The sequence below is a fragment of the Neolamprologus brichardi genome, chromosome 15 (genome assembly GCF_056152115.1).
Source record: "Neolamprologus brichardi isolate AB-2024 chromosome 15, ASM5615211v1, whole genome shotgun sequence".
NCBI lineage: Eukaryota > Metazoa > Chordata > Actinopteri > Cichliformes > Cichlidae > Neolamprologus > Neolamprologus brichardi.
In genome coordinates, this window is record NC_142118.1 from 27,017,372 (window position 1) to 27,039,063 (window position 21,692).

Here is a 21,692-nt window from a genome sequence, read left to right on the forward strand (position 1 = left end):
TGCTCTTGAGCTAAATCCAGATTTGAATTTGAATCCAAAAACTGCTTTAAGCATTCTTTACCAATGGTGTGGGGTTAATTTAGCCTTGGCAGAGGTATGCAGTCCCTGATTGTTATCTTACCCCTAATATCTTGTCACTGGAAATAATATTCTGATTATTACTTAGTGATGAAAGACAAATTTAGAATTAGATGGTGCATTTATTTATTTATTTTAATTTTTTTACAAGAACAAGGCTCTGAGTGTTTAGTGCTGACCTTGGTGAGCATGGTAAAGAACACTAATTTGATACACATCACTGGGAGTTTAGAAGAGAAGGATGAAGGAAAAGGAAGAGAAAAGTAAATGGTGATGAAGGATCCGGCATGTTCTCTATGTGTCCCCACTTGACTACAGCAGGAGCTGTACAGGCTGTTCACTGAGGCTGGACACATGTGCTGTTTACTAAGATAGCAGCAGGAGAGGGAGAGGGAGAGAGAGAGAGAGAGAGAGAAGAGGCAGTCGCTCCGTAAATCGGTTGTTAAGCTTAACGTGGGAATGCTTTACAAACATTCAGAAATGGACTTACACACTTGCTTTACGTCTCTCGGGGATAACTTTGTCGGAGATGAAATGCTGGGTTGGTAGCGAAGCTCCATGAGTACCATTCACAGAGAGTTGGGGAATGGCTGCAATCACAGCATTGTAAGATGGCAAAAGATGTACCCTTAGGCCCCCTCCTTGATTCAAAAATGGTCTTTCCCTTTTCACGTAAATGGCCTCCTTGACTCCGCGCTCAAACCACTCCGCGCTTCCTCACTGTCCATCCTCATACTTGAAAGAGTGTCCGCTGGCCTATAGGTGTAAATAGACTGCAGAGTCCTGGCCTGACGAGGTAGCTCTTCTGTGTTGTGCCATCCTCTTAGCCAGAGGTTGTTTGGTTTCCCCGATGTATAAATCCTGGCAATCCTCCTGGCACTTAACAGCGTACACTATGTTACTCTGTTTGTGTCGGGGGACCCGATCGTTGGGGTTGACCAATTTTTGGCGCAGCGTGTTTTGGGGTTTAAAAGCCACAGAGACCTGGTGTTTAGAAAAAATGCGTCTCAACTGTTTATAAGATTGGGGAAAACTGCAGTCAGCTGAGACTGAAGAAGTCACTTGGATGAGTGACGAAATGTTTCTCCCACAAAACGTTTCTCCCACAAAACGCTACGTCCAGATGAACAATTTCAACTTTTGGAGAGGTACTTTTACTCGGCAATATTTGGCAAAATTTGACTCATTACTTTGTTTTAAATAATTAGTTTAATAATTAGATAATACTGCTAATAATGGATCATGCTGCCAGTGGAGTTTCTTGTAACTCCTTTACCAATCAGATGCAGTCACATGACCAGTTTGAAACTGTGGCAGACAGAGCGGCCCAAGTGTTTTAAAGTAGCGTGTAGATACATGGAAAGAAGAAACACATGAAAACATGGCAGAGTCAACTGTCTCCGCTAGAACTGAAGAGGATGAACACCCTTGGCCTCATATACAAAGATTGTTTCACTTAAAAGCAGTACAAAAGAACAGCTATGTTTTCAGTGTTGGTTTCTGGTGCCATTTGGAGCAAAAATAAATATAAAGTTTACAGCATATCTCGTCACTGGAAATGGTTTGCACTGTTTATATATTTATATTATTTACTGTAGATATTGGTTGAAAAGGCTTTATGTTGTGAAAAACTGAAATCTGGAAATTAGAATTGTACATATACATATATTCTATTTGAAAATACTAACATTTGTATATTTATTTATTTATTTATGTTTGTCTGATAGCATTTATTTAAAAAATAAATTTTCACCAATTACTTTTTTACTCTTATTTGGGCAACTTTTTTGACAACTACTTTTCACTTTTACTTGAGTAATAATATTTTACTATTTTATTTTACTTGAGTACAATTTTTGGATACTCAACCCACCTCTGGATGTGAAGATGTGAAGACAGCAACATTACAGATATCCTCAGTGAAAACAGGGCAGGGGGGCAGTAGACTGTCTGACCTCGACATTAATTAGACCTACCTGTGGGTTGTCCTCCATTACACAGCGGATCTTTTCCACCACATCGATGCGGCGCTGCCGGTGCAGGGCGTTGATCAGCTTGGCCAGGTTGGCATCGCTGTCCCGGATCGTCCAGTGCTGCAGCGCAGCATACGCCCTCTCATGATCAGAAGAGTAGCCGTTGGAGAAGGCAGCCACCTCACGCTCGGTGACATTAGCCAGCGACTGATAGATGTCAATCCACTGCGTGCCCACCTGGGCTGCCACGAGCTTCAGGATATCCACTCCTAAAACACCAAAAGATGGAGAAAAAACAGTTAGAGAACACATGTGATCATTTGTTCAAGAACTAATGGGTTATTCAAAGAGAAAAACCTTATTAGTTAGTGGGGAGAGGTTAATTGATTGCACTAATCACCAATCTTTTTTTTTTCGTAAGATTTATTTTCATTTTTGAATTTGAAAAACAAACAAAAACAAACAAACAAACAAAAAGCTCACAATTATGACACAAAGCAAATATCTACAACTCACTACAACATGGCAAGTTATTGTGACTACAGGAACACTCTTAAGTGTATATTCTTGTTTTCATGCCATTCAAGGATAATTCCAAACATCTGAAAACCAAACACAAAAAGTAATAACATAATAATAATAATAACATAACAATATTGGTAATTACAAGAAAGAATTAGGAGACAGTATGCAAGACAAAAAAGAACAAAAAAAGTCAGCAAAACAAAAAGTATAGAACACATTATACGAACTTTTCCCACCCTCCCCCCATCCCTCTAACCTGGTATGGCTCTCAATCTCTTTACATTCCTATATCTAGACAGTTTATATTCACAATTATTTAAAGAAACTCTTGTGTTCAGGAATCAACGCACTTCACGGTAAATCCACATCAATCAGGAAGTCAAGCCAGGAAAGCTGAACCGGGGATCAATTTAAAACAGACCCACGGGGGTTCAGAATCAGAAAGATTTTATTTATCCCCAAGGGGCAATTAAGAATTTTGAGTCACCACTATAATCTGTCAGGTCCAGAGACGGTAGTACTGCCAACAAGGGGCCCCAGATTTTTTCAAAGGTTTCATACTTCCCTTTTACACTCCGATATCTTCTCAGGTGTGCAGTAGGACACTAGCTCATTAATCCAGTGTCTCAGTGTTGGAGAATTTTCAGATTTCCAATATAGCAGAATACATCTTTTCATCGCTGTACTCGCAAGTAAAATAAAATATTTCTAATGGTAATTCACGTTAATAGAAGCTGTGTCACCTAGAATCCATAGTTTTGGGTCCAGTTCAATTGGGATTCCCATTACCCTTGAGATTATTTCAATGGCGCGTCTCCAAAATTGTTCTATCACTGGGCAATTCCACAGCATGTATATCTGGAGGGAATAATTACTCAATTTTATGTACTCTGTAAGGGGTGTAATATATCCTATGAAATATGTTAAATTGCATTTGCCTGTGTCTTATAGAGATTAACATGGTCTGTGCCTGATTCAATAAGTGGTGCCATTCTACCTCTTCATAAACATAGCCCAGGTCTGTTTCCCATTTTCTTTTTATGGATGCTTTGTTGTGATCAGGTAACTTTTCACTGATAATAGCATATATAGAAGATGCTATTCCTTTTATTGACTTGCACGGTTTGGTGCAAAGATGGGTTTCAATAGAGGTTTCTTTTGGTATCTCGGGGAATGCCCCTTTGGATTTCTCTTTGACCCACTCTCTTATTTGTAGAAATTTGAAGAAACTTTGTCTTGGAAGTTTAAAATTTTCTTTTAGTTGTTGAAAGTCAATAAATGTATCATTATTTTATAAGTCAGCAACACTTCGAATATTTCTGTCCTTCCATCCCCGCAATATTGGGTCAGCAATGTGATGAGAGAGGTCAGGGTTACCGAATAAGGGTGTCCTTCTAAGGAAAAAGATATTTATTTTCAGAAGCGAATAAGATTTCTGCCAGGCGTTGAAGGTATTTAATATTATCAAACTGTTTATAAGCTTGGATAAACATTTTTTTGTACCTAAAAATGGAACATCTTTTAATGATATAGGGTTCACCTCATGTTGTTCTATTGGGACCCATCTAACCTCACTGCTCTCTGCATGTAGCCAGATCCAAATAATAATAGTTCCTAAAGTTTGGTAAATTAATTCCTCCTCTTGAATATGGAACCTGCAGAGAAGTGAGTTTGACTCTTGGATTTTTCTTTTGCCATATAAAAGAAGTTATAATTTTATTAAGCTCTTTGAAGAAACTTTTGGGAACATTTGTAGGGAGACATTGAAATAAGTAAATGAACATAGGCAAAGTATTCATTTTAATAGCATTAATTCTGCCTATGAGGGATAATGGGAAATCAATCCATCTCTGAATATTAAGTTTGGTTTGCTCCAAAAATTTGATATAATTTTGTTTGAATATATGATCCTCGGAGTTACCAATTTGTATACCCAATATGTGAAGCCATTATTACACTACTGTAATGGGTCAGTAAGAACTCTAATACGGCTATCTTGTATATTTAATGGCATAATCTCGCTTATGCTATAGTCTAGCTCGTATCCTGAGGGTGTACTGTATTGTTTAAGATACTTCATTAATGAGGGAATTGATTTAAGTGGGTCAGTTATGTATAGTGGGAGGTCATCTGCATATACAGAAAGTTTATGTTCACTTGTACCAAATTTGATTCCAGATATGGAGGCACACTAGTGCTCCTGGAGTCTGAGGTGGAGTCTGAGACCCAAGCTGACATATAGACACAGACGAACAGGTGCACGCAGATACAAACGTGCATTCCCACCCCCATATACACAAACAAATACTTGGCATTCACCCGACGTGGAGACAGACACAAATAGACACTGTACACGCATTCACACTCCCCAAACATACTCTATATCCCAGGTCCGGGTACCCCTGCCCCCAGAGGGGCAAACTGTACCCGGACCCAGGAGATGTAACTCTTCTCTCTGGGGTGGAGGACTACTAGGACCACTAGCCACCGCCATTCGTACTAACATTCGTACTCAGACTCCACCTCTCTGGGAACATCTCAGGCTCTCTGAGGTATGGAGGCTTATCTCCCCTAACCACACTCCCTGCCAGTGGCTGATGCCCCCAGACGTTGGTGTGTTGGTGGTTCTTGGTAACTGGGGCTGGGTGCTCATGTATGTACCGTCTCACTCCTGGTGGCCGATTGGTGGGGCCTGGCACCTGTGGCCCGGCTGGGCCCCTTCCGGGGGTGGGGTGCCCTCAGGCCTCTGGGCCTGAGGCCCGGTCCTCTCTGGCACAGCCAGGGCTCTAGAGTGCGACCAAATTTTTCAGTGGTGCGACTAAAACTAAATATTTGGTCGCAACTGTGCGACCAACTGTTCGGGTAACAACAAAAAAAAAAAATCTCTGCAACTCTCCGTGTGGTCAACAACAGACACACATTATGCCCCTATTGTGGACTAAACCAATCAGAGATAGTCAGGGGTGGGACCTCTCTGATTGGCCGTGGTCCAGTTGAAAGTGCAGGTGGAAGAAAGAGGTGAGTAGCTTGAATAAAGCGATATCAATTCATTAACGGATTCCACACAAAGACGTAAACACAGAGCGGACCCGACGCATCAGAATCAGCTTTGTCTTTCTCGGCTTTCTCACCCGACGGCCGTACACGGACACACTGTCGGAGCTTAGCAATTCTGATGCGTCGGGTCCGCTCTGGTTTTTTTTGCCTGTCCCGTTTGGATCTTTAGCCATCAAAATTGTTGTCTGTAGGCCAAGAAAGATGCCAAGCGGATTTACTTTACCAATTGGATCATCATGGCCTTGCCATATTGGTCTATTTGATTGACCTTTATTATAATTATGTATTTATTTGATTTGATTTTCGGTTGTTACAGACACGACAGACATGACTGGGGGATAGGACAGGGAGAAAGAATGAAAGAAAGAGAGGGAGAGAACGAAAAATAGAGGGGAGAAGAGATGGCGAGTAAGGGGGGAAGAAAAAAAAAAGAAAAACAAACAAAACACCTGGATCACCTGTATGGAGATAAGAAAAAAAAAAAGAGAAAACAAACAAAAAAGAGCAACATAATAAATACAACACCATCACAATCACAAAACTAGCTAACAGTAGATACTAAATATTACATGTTATTATACATGTGATCGACAGCGCACAATGTGCTTTGAGGTAGCAGCCAAGACAGGTGTAGTTTGTGTCTGTGAACACCAGTGTACACCTCGGGTGTGCACACAGGTGCACACCTGTGTGGATCAGCACGCTTGTATTCAAAAGGTTTCTCCATGTAACAATCTGCTAGGAAGTGTGGGGAGCCATAGCCCCGTCCCCCAGGGCATGAAGCAGGTATGGAGGAGATCCAGGCCCCAGACATCCAGAGGCCCCAGAATACGAGGACCCAAGGAGGATCACCAGGGGGTCAACCGTACCACCCTCCTGGGAAGAGCTGAGGAGAGCCCCAAATGAGAGGTCACCCAGCAGCCACAGAGCAGAGGCCAGAGGGGGTTGCAGTGACGTGCCCACGGGCTCTGCCGGCAGACAGCTGTCAGGGCTCTAGACTAACTTTTTGACATACCTAACTTCAAAAATTTAGGCATACCGGCACAAAAGTTAGGCGCACTCAAATTTTTCAACCGCATCGCTTAACACCGCAGAATGAAGCAGGGAATGAACAGAGGTGACAGAGGGAGATAACACAGAAGAACCAGCAACAGGCAGGAGAATACACAGGGCTTAAATACTCACAGGAGTAATCGTGGGATGGGAGACAGGAGGAGAACACACCTGGGAGAAATCAAGGCTGACGAGACACAGACGTAAGGCTGAGAACACTCACACAAGCGCTTTGGGGTCCTTAGGGACTGAGTAAAGCACTATACAAATGCAGGCCATTTACCATTTACCATCAACCAGTCACAGCTGCACTGACAGCTGTCATTCCTGAAGCAATCTCCCATGAATCATAAGTGTGTATCAGTAAATTCTCTCGAATAGCCTTAGGCGTCACATTGTACTTCACAATCTCCTTCAGACACACACTGCTGCCTCTTCAGACTCTCTCTGCTCTACTTTCACTGACTCTTATGTGACTTTTCAGTGAAACTTAAACACTGCTTCATCTGTTTGTAGGGTAAATATACAGTAACTCCCTTGTTTTGTTTGACATGTGTGTTTGTTTTGTGTCTGTGTGTGTGCACTTGTACAGGTTTTTACCAGATGTAGTTTTAATGTCACACCTTCCAGTTACAACCTAGTTAAATGTGAAATGAATACCACAGAATGTCCATAAGGTGCAGTTGCAGTCTGGCAGTGGGAGCAGTGTGACAGTTCAACTGGAGGGAAATGGCGAGAGGAAAGAAACTGTGCCCATGTCGGGTGGTCCTGGTCTGCAGGCTTCTATACCGTCTGCCAGAGGGCAGCAGGTCAAAAAGTCTGTGTCCAGGCTGTGAGGGGTCTGTGAAGATTTTCCCTGCGCATTTCCTGGTTCTTGAGAGGTACAGGTCCTGGATGGAGGGCAGGGGGCCCCAATGATCATTTCTGCTGCCCGTACAATCCACTGCAGTCTGCGATTGTCCTGTTTAGTGGTTGCTCCATACCAGACTGTGATGGAGGAGGACAGGACAGACTCAATGACTGTAGTGTAGAACTGGACTAGCAGCTCCTGTGGAAGACTGTACTTCCCCAGTTGTCTCAGGAAGTACATCCTCTGCTGGGTCTTTTTGAGGATGGAGTTGATGTTGGTCTCCCACTTCAGGTCCTGGGAGATGGTGGTACCCAGGAATTTGAAGATCTCCACAATCGACAACGGGCTGTCTGATATAGTGAGGGGGAGCATTGTTGAGGGATGTCTCTTGAAGTCTACTGTCATCTCTACAGTCTTAAGCTTGTTCAGCTCCAGATTGTGCTGACTGCACCAGATTACCAGCCGCTCAACTTCCTGCCGGTATGCAGGCTCATCACCATCCTGAATGAAGCCAATGATGGTGGTGTCATCTGCAAACTTTAGGAGTTTAACAGCTGAGTTCTTGGAGGTGCAGTCTTTAGTGTAGAGGGAGAACAACAGTGGTGAGAGGACACAACCTTGAGGGGCACCAATACTGAGGGACTGAGTTTTAGAGGTGATCTCCCCTAGCCTCACCCCTGACAGCCTCCTGTCTGTCAGGAAGCTGGTGATCCACTGACAGGTAGCTGGTGACACGCTGAGCTGGGAGAGTTTGGAGGAGAGAAGTTCAGGCACGTTGGTGTTAAAAGCCGAACTAAAATCCACAAACAGGACCCTGGCATAAGGTCCTGAGCAGTCGAGGTGTTGCAGGATGTAATGCAGCCCCATGTTCACTGTTTTTCCGGTAGGCAGGGGGTCCAACTGGTGTCCTTCAAATGAGCTAACACCAGTCGTTCAAAGGATTTCATGACCACAGACGTCAAGGCAACAGGTCTGTAATCTTTCAGTCCTGTAATGGTGGGTTTCTTGGAGACCGGGATGATGGTGGAGCGTTTGAAGCAGCTTGTTGAGTCTGGATTGAGGAGGGTGAGGGGGGAGAGGTGTGTTAGGGGTCAATGTCTGAAACAATGTCTCTCGGGAGGGGAGTGTGAGGGGTGAGAGTCTGTCTGTCTCAAACCTGCAGTAGAATATATTTAACCCGTTGGCCAGGTCTTTGTTTGCTTCAACAGTGGGTGGTGGGCATCTGTAGCTGGTGATTTCTCGCAGGCCCTACCACACTGATGCAGGGTCGTTGGCTGAGAGCTGTTCATTGAGCTTCTGGGAGTAGATCCTTTTAGCTACTTTGATCTTGTGGTGGCAGATTTCTTTTCTCATGTATTAATCACATATTTAATCATATCACATTAGTTATAGTAATATCACTTTCTCACTTTACTATAGTAAGAGCACTCCTGTCACCAGCTTGCATGCATGTGAAATGTTAACACAGTGAGGCCATTGTAATGGGAGACGTTGAACAGATAGTGGGACTCCTCCTTATCAGGGATGTAAATCCTTAGGTAATGGCCAAGCAGAAAACAAGGTCATAATTCTCTCTGTGAAGAGGGGCCAACATATAAGAGTTTGTGGAATGTTCTTTGTCTGTGTCTCTGTATTTAAGATGTAAGGGCGGTGGCCAAAATTCAGAGATGGTCCTAGGGTTTCACTGGGATGCTCTCTCCACATTGGAATGTGTTTATTAAACCCACTTCAAATCAAGCTCACTGGGTGTGTTGCAGGTTATTGTTAAATTTTCCACAACAATCTCCTTGATCAGTGTGTTCCTGGCCTGCTTGCACAGGGCCCTATTACCACTTCTGTAGGCGTCCTCCCTGGCCTTATGAAGATGTTGGAGTTTAGGAGTGAACCATGGTTTATTGTTGTTTTACGTTCCAAAGGTCTTGGTTGGCACACACATATTCACAAAAACTGATGTATGATGTCACAGTGTCCATCAGCTCATCCAGATTCTCAAATGCAGCTTCAAAAGCAGTCCAATCAGTGCAGTCAAAACAGTCCTGCAGTTCCTGCTTTGCTGCGTTAGTCCACTTCTTCACAGTTTTGACTACAGGCTTGGCACGTTTGAGTTGTTACCTATAAACTGGAATAAGATGGACCAGGCAGTGATCAGAATCTCCCAAAGCTGCCCAGAGGACAGAGCAATAGGCATCTTTTAAAGTGGTGTAACAGTGATTCAGTGTGATGTTGTCCCTGGTGGGGCAGTCTATATGCTGTCTGTATTTAGGAAGTTCATGGTTTAGGCTTGCTCTGTTAAAATCCTCTAAGACAATTGTAAAGGAATCCGGGAATTTCCTTTCCAGGGTGGTAATCTGGTCAGCCAGCTCGCACAGTGCGTTGTTTGCGTTAGCCTGAGGAGCGATGTAAACTCCGACCAGCATGAATTAAGAAATCTCCCACGGTGTATAAAAAGGTTTGCAGTTGATGAAAAAAAGTTTCCAGGTTTGGGCTGCAGTATTTCTGTAACACTGTGACATCAGTACTCCAACCTTTGTTAATGCATAAGCAGACTCCGCCACCCTTTGTTTTCCCTGAAAGCTCCGTTCCGCGGTCCGCCCGGTGAAGTTGGAAATCTGGCAGATATAAGACAGCGTCTGGGATTCACTCAATGAGCCAGGATTCAGTGAAGCTGGCTTAGGCCTGGGTGATGGTACTGCTCTCGGGCTCATGTCCTTGCTTGGAATGGATTCCTCTTCATTCTTCACCCGTCTTCCTCCAACAGTTGCTGGTGCGAGCTGGCCTCGCCAACCCCCCGCTGCTGGCCACAAAGGATTACTGCTCACTCACAGAAGAAGCAGATTACATTCTCCTGGCTACCAGGAGCTTTGGCATCCAGGCGATAGTTCCCAACCCACCAACAGCATCTCCCCCGCCCCCACCGATCCTCATTGGGGCCTCCAACTCATCAATGGTGGCTGGGATCGCGGCACGGCAGCACCGCGGAAAAGGGCTGTGTTTTATCAGCAGCATGATAGCGCTGTGCTGTCTTTGCAGTTTTAAGGCCCAAGGAAACTAGCCTGCCGGCACTCTGAGTTCCCGAGGGAGCTGGAGTCAACCAAAAAATGTGTGCCCGAGCGTAAGTCCTCTATGAGGAGTAGCCTTTCCTTATCACCAGTGACTGCTACAGAGCGCTTGCAGGCTCATTTCCCTGGGCCTTAAAACGGCAAAGGCATGCTGATGCTGCAGAGGTTTAAAAATGATGTGCCGGGAGTTCGCTGTTCAGAAATTTGAAGTTTACACAGCTACATTATCACCTGAAAATATGTTAAAAGGTTTTTTTGCGACCCAGAAAGAGTAATAAGAGTAATATTAAAACTAAGTAGCTGCGGCCATTGTTGGAAACCTGAATTGGCTGGGCTGTGCTATGAATTCTGGGATATGGTTTTTCAATTTTGCTGTCTGGGTGTGGAATGGTGGCTCAGGGAGATTTTCGGGAGGGGCAATGAAAAAGGGTTGGCATGTATGGTCACACCTTACAGTTAAAATAAACAACATTTCTTTACATAATTGCATTAATTGCAAATTATTGCAGAAACCAACTGGACACCCAGAGGTATGACATGCAAAACCCTCAACATCTGCATGACTGTATTCGGTCGCAAGGTACACCAGTCGCCTGGTATGAGACAATTGATCTCCAAAGACAGAGTGGAACCACTCTCAGGCAGATTCTCAAAATTCAGGTAGTTTTCTGCATTTTATTTATTTGTTTAAATTAAGGACAGTAGGAAGAGGAGCTCTATAAATGAAATGTTTTGAGTTGATTTTGTTCTACATCTATCTACAAGTTGTTATAGTTGTCCTTTTGTATCCATAAAAAATTACAGTTGATTAGCTATTAAAATGCCATCTGTTGTTTTATTATGTCAGCAGAATGGCAGGCGAGTTTGACCAGTGAAGTGCGGGACTGATGACTACTGGAATCTCCAGCGATAATTATGTTTGTCAAATTGCATAATGATCAATGGAAAAAAGGTGCAGGAGAAAGATGGATTGTCAACAGCAAAACCGTATTACAGAAGCTTCTTGTACTACATTAACACAGTATCAAAAAGGGATTAATTCTTCCACTTTCAATAAGCATCAATTTGATCTCTGATTAATAGTAAAGTGCATAAATCTGCGATTATTTAGAGAGACTGGAACTGAGAGATTAAAAGGATTTTAGCCAGCGATAGTACTTGAAGGCTTAGCATCTACATACACACACTCACGTGCACATAATGTATACACACAAAGATGCAAGAACACTCAAGCCAAAAAGCAGGTATACACAGACATGTGAAGTCTGTACACGTTTGCAGAGAAAAATTTTACTCTAATTTTCCATCTGAAATCTTGAACCCTTTTCTTACCCAAATGTATGAAGCTAAATCTAAGCTGAAATCGGAGCCCTAACTCTAAACTAACCCAATAAAGAAGTGACCAGATCAGTTTCATTTGACCTCATTTTACAAGCTTCCCCCAGTCCAAAAGGCTTTACAACTCATGACTGAAAGAGTGCACACATGGAAACATATATAAATACATACACACACTCAATCCCCTATTACACTCTAGATTAATACACTCACACGAATGCTGGAGTCACCCAGAGGACCTTGTGTGCCAGCCTTCTGGGCTGGGAGACTGTCGACTCTCATCCACATCGCTGGCCATAAAACACAACAACAGACAAGAAATCCCCCTGCTCTGCACGCCTCACTGCCAAAGCTAGCTGGACACATTTAAATGACCTACATAGGTCTCGTGATTTACTATTTCAGTTGGCAGATGCGTTTACATGTACTCTATATTTTAGATAGAGGATTTTATCTTGTCTACCTGAGCCCTCAGAGGACTTTATGCAACTTTCTTCATTCACAACCATTTATACAAACACTTTTTTCTATGCGTTTTCGACCTTGGTGCTCTTCTATCTAGCATTCACACACATTCATAGTCTGATGGACTCATCAGACAGAAATTTGGGGTTAGTATTTTGCCCAAAGATATTTGGTATGCAGACTGGAGGAGCCAGGGATCAAACTAGCAACTTTCCAATGAGCAGATGACCTGCTCTACCTCCTGAGCTACAGCCAGTGCACTTTGCAAAAGGCATGATTGCTTTCTTTGTCCCATAATTATCATGACCTTGGTGGAAAAATCTGTGAATTTGTATTCTGATACCACAGAGTTAAAGTTTAGTGTCATCACTGATGACTTCTCAGGGTTAAGTAAGTACTTTACTTTTGCATGAATGGATGGAAGGTTGGAAAGGGTTGTTTTACCTATTTCTCTTCCTCCATTGGTCAAAAGCACTGATTAACAGTTGTGAGAGATTTGTTTTAAATGTTGTGTTCTAAATCACTGAAAGTTCAAAACTGTTGTATACATAATTACAAAATCCTACTAATGTATAAATCTTTGCTATTGAGTCAGATTTTTTTTAAAAATGAGTTACTGTTAAAACCAACTTGATAATAACTGATAACTGACAATAGAAGTACAGTGGTCTCTCATTTGTCACGGGAGTTACGTTCCAAAAATAACCTGCAATAGGTGAAATCTCCTCAGTAGCCAACTTCATTTTTTACAATTATTATAGATGTTTTAAGGCTGTAAAACCCCTCACTACACACTATACGCTTTTCTCAGATAGGCATGAACATTTTCATACTTTTCTCTCTTGTTTAAACACTTTCAAAGTTCAAACCTTCGTAGAAAAATAAGTCCAGTATTATAGAATGAAACCAAAGGCAAGGCAGTGCAAACCGTTTCATCACAACATTGTTATGTTTGTTAGGAAGAAACCTTACAAACATACAGCACAGCACTTCAGAGTTACACTTCTAGCGATCGAAAATTTATGTAAATTTGACAAGCTGAACGCATGCTGTACTGTTCAGGAGACATGGCATGAGATGAACCATGTTATAGTGAATGACAACTGTAGTGTTTAAGGACCCTGGAACAGGAAATACAACAAGATTAAAATATCATCGTTTCTCCATTTTATCCTGTTGGATATTTGTATAAAATTTAATGAATAATTCATAGAGGTCACAGTGAAACGGACCTTTAAACAACAAATTCTAACTAGAAAGCGAAAATTTCAGAAGAAATTTTAAGTATGCCTATGCTGCCGCTAATCAGTGTAGTTTGCCATTCAAACAGCTACAGAGAGCAAAACTCAGCAGAGCAGCCATTCTCCACCATGAACTATGGTAAAAACAAACACCGCTCGCGCCTCACAGATGACAGTTTACAGTTTTGTGTAAAGATGAGGTGACTTCGTACAGCCCCGATTTGCAGCCGCTGTGCGCAGAAGTTCATGAGCAGAAGACCCATTGTACCACGGCAGACCCGACAATGTTTGCATGAACACGCTTTGTAGCATTACGTTATGGACCACTTTTCACACATGGTTGCTATACCCACACAGCCGGCTGTAGCTTTTCATCTCACAGCCCGACACATACAAAAAAGAAAACAAACAGCCGAGAGAGCACAGACTTTACGCCTGAGAGGCGTGATTGCAGATGCCGCTGAGGTGGGTCCACCTCCCCTGCAGCGGCACTGCAGACCACGCCCCGCCACATACATCAAACACGTAAAATAAATATTTGTGCACTTTTGCATTCACTTTTTGTTTTTTGTTATTTTTACACAGTGTTCTGAAAGATTAACAATGGTCTACAGCCAATCTTGTGTATTATTATACAAACTTTGGTTGTAAGATTCAGATAACTATTTAATAAAAGCTAAATATTTTATATGAGAGTAAGAAAGAAAAGTATATCTTTGTGCTCCCATTTCCCTGTTAATGCCCTACCTGGCCCCCTGGCAAAAGCTTTGCTAGATCTGCCCCTGCACAGTTACCAGCTGTCAGCTACACAAAAAAAGGAGCTTGGTGTTATTTGTCTCTCAGAAACAGTTCATAACTTTCCTTCAACTCATTCATGTCACCTAAAAGGTAAACCTGTTTCTCCATCACCAGTTCAGCTCTGATGATTCAGTAAGGACATCTCATGGTTAGGACCAGCCCTTTTTTCAGCTGTGGCTCCAGCAAACATCAGCTGATACTAGAAATTAAAATCTAATGAATTCTAACAACAGCTGATCAAGCTTAAACGTGCTGCTGTTGTTTAGCACAATAAACAAACAAGAGAGAAAAGCCGATCATTGATCAGTTTCATGATTGAAGTTGCAACAGGCGAGAGAATGACAGGGGAGGCTGTCATAAAGTTCAACATCAGTAACTTAGCGTGCACACAGCTGTATAGAAACTCCGCCGTGCTAGCTAGCGAGTTATTGTAACTCATTGTAAAAAGTTAGCACAACGAAAATAAACTACACCTAAACTCGGTTTATATCCAAATAGAGTGCAGTTCATAACGTCTTACCTGAAATTCAGTTAACCTGACGCTCTGACCGGCAGCCGCCTGCTTCTCCTGCCTTCGGTTTCCCTTATCCACGATTGAGCTCTGCGTTTGCCACCACCGGTCGATCGGTGGCCGCCTCGCCGCCTCTTATGTCTCTTTCTCCACATGTCCTTTCTGTCAAACACCGGTGGCTAGCTGCCTTCGGTTGTAGCTCCGCGTTAGCCACCACCAAACAACTGTTATTTAGCCGCGCTAGCTAGCTAGCCGGCTAGCAGCAACACATAAGAGAACTGTTTCTTATGTGGGATGTCTTGATAAAACGAGCAGATATTCGAAGTTTACATAACTACATTCTCGCCTGAAAATATCTTAAAAGTTTCTTTTGTGACCTAGAAACACTAATAAAAGACATATAAAACAAAGTGGTGGCCGCCATTGTTTGACTCTGTAGAGGCGTGCTATGAATTGTGGGATATGGAGTTTTCCACCAAGCATACACCCTTTCGGCCGTACTACTCCCGGTATACCACTAGAGAGAGCCAACACACCACAAATGAAGTCTGTTTCTATGGGGCAAAAAGAAGAATCTTTCTCATGGGCCTAGAAATTGGCCTAAATTTGCACTAAAATCTAAATATTTAAAAAACTATAAAAGTCATAAACACCAAAAGTCATGGGCACACCATTCCAGATCCAGCCGCACAAAATGAGGTAACATATATGAAGCTTGTCTCAAAACTGCGGGGTGAGTTACGCGGTGAAATTTTAGGCAGAAGATTGAGAATAATAAGAATAATAAATCCGACAAATAGTAATAAGTGTGCCTCTTGGCATAGGCACACTTAATAATAAGAATAATAAATCCGACGAATAGTAATAAGTGTGCCTCTTGGCATAGGAACACTCAATCAGTTTATCCTTGAGTTCAAGATAACTTCAGTGCCAACTCAGAAGAAATTAACTCAAGACACTGCTCTTATCGTGACCTAAACCTTGGTCATTTTATCCTAAAGTCTGAATGGGTGTTTGTGCTGACTATAATTCAACTCCCTCCAGGCATTCTGTAATGTCTGTTTAACAAAATATAAAAAACATATACAGACATATACAACATGTACAGAGCTCTGTACAGGGTTGCCTGACCTGATCTGAAAAGGGGAATCAAAAAAGCCAAGACAGACCACAAAAAAAGCATAGTGTTCCACATGTCCAGCAACAACACACATGTGACGTGTAGCAGGGTATACAAGACATCATAAACCACAAGGCTGCACTGCGAAGACAGAAAATCTGAGTGTCCAGCTGGCAGAGGAAATAAACAGCTTCTTTTCCCACTTTGAAACACCACAACAGCAGCACTCATCTACTTCAGCTCTGCTCCCATCCTTACCTGATTCCTTGCACCGCTCTCCAGTCACTGTAGCAGAACATGATGTCAGATATGTGTTCCTAGCAGTGAACCCCAGGAAGGCTGCCAGTCCAGATGGAGTACCTGGCAAGGTGCTAAGAGCATGTACCCACCAGACCCTTCAACCTCTCACTGGATCAGGCAACCATCCCATCCTGTCTAAAGTCAGCCACAATCATCTCAGTGCCGATGAAGTCTCCCATCACTAGCCTGAACGATTACTGCCCTGTGGCCCTCACACCCAGGGTACACACAATCATGAAATGCTTTGAGAAACTAGTCCTTCAACACATCAAGGACTACCTCCTCCCAGACTTTGGCCCCTACCAGTTTGCATACCGCGTGAACAGATCCACAGAAAACACCATCACCATAGACCTCCACTCTGTGCTGGGCCACCTAGAACAGCGGCAAAGCTACGTCCAAATGCTCTTTGTGGACTACAGCTCAGCTTTCATTACAATCATCCTGGACATCCTCATCACTAAACTGGTCACTCTTGGCCTCCCCCCTCTCACACGTGCCTGGATAAAGGACTAAAAACTGGCCCAGACTGTAAGACTCATGCTCACTGTGCACCTGCTCCCCAAAGGGCTGTGTGCTGAGCCCCCTCCTGTATTCTGATGACACTACGGTAGTCGGACACATCTCAAATGGGGGACAAGGCAGCCTACAGAGAGGAAGTCCTGAAGTTGGCAGCATGGTGTTCACAGTTGATATATTTTTTTGTCTAAATACTGTTCATATATATATATATATATATATATAGTGCTGCAGAACTGTGCACACACACACACACCCCCTACACACACACACACGTTTGCACTGCGTAGGAGATGCTCCGTATTTCACTGTACATCTGTATAGTGACAATAAAGGCGTTCTGTTCTATTCTATTCTATTCTATTCTATTCTACAGGGTGGGCCATTTATATGGATACACCGTAATAAAATGGGAATGGTTGGTGATATTAAAGTCCTGTTTGTGGCACATTAGTATATGTGAGGCGGCAAACTCCTCAAGATGGGTGGTGACCATGGTGGCCATTTAGAAGTCGGCCATCTTGGATACAACTTTCGTTTTTTCAATAGGAAGAGGGCCATGTGACATCAAACTTATTGGAAATGTCACAAGAAAAACAACGGTGTGATTGGTTTCAACGTAACCTTATTCTTTCATGAGTTATTTACAAGTTTCTCTTTGTTCACAGCCATTGACATATCGAAGAGGTTAACACATGAGGAGCGGATTGAAATTGAGTTGATATCTGGTGAACGCAGTAACCGGGTCATTGCAGCAGATTTCAATGCAAGACACCCTACAAGACCACCTATCTCCCATGCTACAGTTAGCAAACTGCTTGCTAAGTTTCGTGAAACTGGTTCAGTGTTGGATTTGCCAAAATGTGGATGCAAGAAAACTGTCATTAATGAAGAAACATCAGTGGCTGTCCTAGCTTCATTCAGCAAGATCCCACAGCGTAGCACTCGCCGCATGTCACTGGAGAGTGGCATTAGTCGAACATGCCTTCGGCGGATATTAGCTGTGGCACTCTTACAAACTCCAGCTACTGCAGCATCTCAACCGGGATGACCCAGATCGGCGCAGAGAATTTGCAGAATGGGCACAACAAAAATTGGAACAGGACCCTCAGTTCACGCAGAAGATTTTGTTCAGTGATGAGGCAAACTTTTATGTGAATGGTGAAGTTAACAAACAAAACCACCGCTATTGGTCTGACACTAACCCACATTGGATGGATCCCTCCGAGACTGTTGGAACAATAAAAGTGATGGTTTGGTGTGGTATATGGGGTACAACGATAGTGGGTCCATTCGTCATCAATGGAAACCTCAAGGCCACTGGATATTTGAAATTGCTACATGATGATGTGTTTCCCTCTTTATGCACTGAAGCTGGCACGTTCGCTGAGTTTTTCCAGCAAGATGGTGCACTACCACATTATGGGTGCCAGGTCCGAGCATTCCTAGATGAATAGTTTCCTGGAAATTGGATTGGTCATCGTGGGCCAGTTGAATGGCCCCCAAGGTCTCCAAATCTGATCCCCTTAGACTTTTATCTTTGGGTTCATCTGAAGGCAATTGTCTATGGTGTGAAGATACGAGATGTGCAGCACCTGAAACTACGTATACTGGATGCCTGTGCTGGCATTTCTCCTGCGGTGTGCTATCAGTGTGTGAAGAGTGGGAGAAGAGGGTTGCATTGACAATCCAACACAATGGGCAGCACATTGAACACATTTTATAAGTGGTCAGAAACTTGTAAATACCTCATAAAAGAATAAAGTTACGTTGAAACCAAGCACACCATTGTTTTTCTTGTGACATTACCAATAAGTTTGATGTGTCACATGGCCCTCTTCCTATTGAAAAAACAAAAGTTGTATCCAAGATGGCCAACTTCTAAATGGCCACCATGGTCACCACCCATCTTGAGGAGTTTGCCCCCTCACATATACTAATATGTGACTTTAATATCACCAACCATTCCCATTTTATTACGGTGTAACCATATAAATGGCCCACCCTGTATTCTATTTCATAACCGTGACACTGACTTTTTGACCAAGAAAATCAAATCAGTTCATCCTTGAGTTTACCTGAATGTTTGTTTAAAGTAATATCTTCTCGGTGTTCCCAGAACGTCGCATTCACAATAAATCCTCCGACAAGAGAGCAATAGAAACAACATAAAAGTATATTGTTGACTTGTGCATGATTTTGGACATAATGAATATTTTGACCTGATTGCAATGCCAGTGACACCACTTCTGAGACTTCTGAGACGCATAATCTAAGCAGTTAACACTTAAAATTTTAGAATTCAAGAATATTAGACTTCTCAGTAATATGGACATGCAGTAAGCCTCAATTACTGATAATATTGCTACAGAACATCGTCCAGGAAACTCCTTAAAACCCAACTGAGAATTGGGAAATTGGGGAAAACAAACACTAGATCCAACAGGTGGTCTCACCTCTGTACCGTAGCATGATGGGAAGCAGGGTGCTTTGTGCGTCAACGTCTTTACAAATACCATTTTGTTGAATTAATCACATCAGATAGTCCTCTCACGTTCATTCCAATTTAGGAACACAAAACAATAAATTAGTGAATTGTTTATGTGGCTGTGTGGGAGTGCAACAGGAACTGTGTACCTCTAACCAGGCAACAAACCCCTCAAACTCTACTCCACAATCAATCCCAGGCTGAACAGAGAGCAGGCTACCCCAGCCCACCCTGTTACAGCACAAAGTATATTCTAACACGACTCCCCACTGGGCTTGGATGTGGAACCTGGCATTATTAACAGTGTGGATGTTTAATGAGGAAGGATGGTGGGTAGTTAGAATGTTGTTTTCCTTCATGTTTTCCTCAACAGTGTGCAACTTACTTTGGAAATATAGGTTGTAAATAATATGGCTGGTAACCACACTAAGTGCAGCCTGCCTTTATTTGATGTCATCTTACAGGAATACAATGTGTTTTTCCATCTTTGTAAGCCATCACTAAAAACTGCATACACAAAATGTCACAGCTGTTTTGGACTGATTGGAAAGAGCAGTTTTGATAATGCAACAAACCTTGTATGAGAAACATAATCACATCACTTCACATTATTACATACTCAAACACAAGCGATTAAAGGAACACATGTCAGTTTCATTATGCCGTGTCAAAAAGCACTTTTCGGTCCAAAGAGTTCTAGGGACTCCCCTAGGTTACATGATCACTGTCAAATTTTCCAAGAACTATATCTTCTGTATGCATTTGGATCACAAACAGAAATGCTAAAGTCATGTATTAGCTAACTGCTGGTTGGCACAACAACATCTACAACCACAACAAATAGATGGATGTCTTGACAATCTGTTGACAATAGAGAAAAAGCAGTTGCAAAGGCAGGGTTTCAACCATGAAAGCTGTTAGCCAGGCAACTGCAACCTGTCCAAGTGGTAAGAACGGAGTTGCAGTTTAAGTTGTAGCACTATCCACTTGCTGAAATGCTATGATGCTATACCTGGCACAGATGGAACAGTGAAGCTGTATCGAAACAGCTCTTTCCAGATCAAACTGAGAACTAACACAAAGATTTCTCTTTGAAACATCAACATTGCACTGTAATTCTTATAAAGTGGGAACTTCACTGTCTTTCCTGTGGTGCTCAGGTCAAATCTTACCAATTTACAAATTAAAAAATGTCCCATTGCCTCGAGGCCTTATGACATCCTCCACACTATGCACTTGAACATATAAAAGTGATGAGCACCTCTTTCGTTGAATTTTGAGTGTTTTAATCAACTTTGTTACATCTGTGGTGTTCCCGACCATCATAGAAAATGAATGGGAATCCACCCCCCAACCCCTTTGGCCTCTGACCCCCTGAATGACAAAATAAAAGACCCACTTTATGATCTACTGAACCACCCACTGAATGGCCCACTGAATGACCACTGAATGACCACTGAACAACCGACTGAACGACCCAGTGACCCAGCCACTGAATTTTTGAATTTTTAATTTGAGATCTGTTAAAACAGACCGGTCAATGGTGACCAGAACACTATAGTAAGGGGGGTTGGAGTGCACACAACAGGAGGGCTATTAGTCATTATATTTAAAGCTAACAGATGCTTACATATCTAGCAACATTGTAGCCTTTGGCTCAGTGACACACAGCAACTGATCAGTTGGCAACCCCCTGGCAACATCTGGTAACTAGAGAAAAAAAAATTATCTTCTAACTAGTTAGTGAGTAGGGCTAGGCAATATGGCCCAAAATTCATATCTTGATATTCTTTAGCTGGATGGCGATATACAATATATATCTCGAAGAAGAAGTCGTATTAAAACATTTTTTGACAGATTTCTGAGCGCCGTGTACCACATAAAATCAGTTTGCGGTCAGTAAGCATAACCAGAATTCATACATAAGGCTCACTGTCCATTTTTGAGAAAATGAAAGGATTTTAGTGTAAGCTTACAGCCGAAAAATACGGTACACGAGTTTTGTAAGGTGGTTTGTTTCGGTGCAGGAGGCTGTGAGACTTCGCGGTCCGGGATACAGGATGCAGTTTCACACACTCTTCATTTTGCACTTCATGGCGCTGTTGTAAATAGTGAAAATACGATGAAAGAGAGTGCTCCAACCTTTAGTCGGGACGCTTTCTCAACATTCTCTACAGAATACACTGCTGCTCATCTGACACTCCAAATAATACTAATAATAATTAGTGCTGCCAGCGTTAATCTTGTTAAAATGACATTAAGGCCATAACGCAGTTAACGAGTTACAGCGTGGGGCTGGACTTTGTGAACGCATTAA

The 21,692-nt window shown here is 42.6% G+C and overlaps 1 protein-coding gene across 1 annotated transcript in view; it reads right to left on the reverse strand.

Moving 5' to 3' along the window:
• The window catches only part of tnfrsf21 (tumor necrosis factor receptor superfamily, member 21), a 75,748-nt gene that overhangs the window by 15,416 nt on the left and 38,640 nt on the right, over positions 1 to 21,692 (reverse strand). Inside the window, exon 4 of the mRNA XM_006796202.2 lies at positions 2,055 to 2,320. Within this exon, the coding sequence (XP_006796265.1) occupies positions 2,055 to 2,320 (266 nt within the window). The remainder of the gene's footprint in view (positions 1 to 2,054; positions 2,321 to 21,692) is intronic.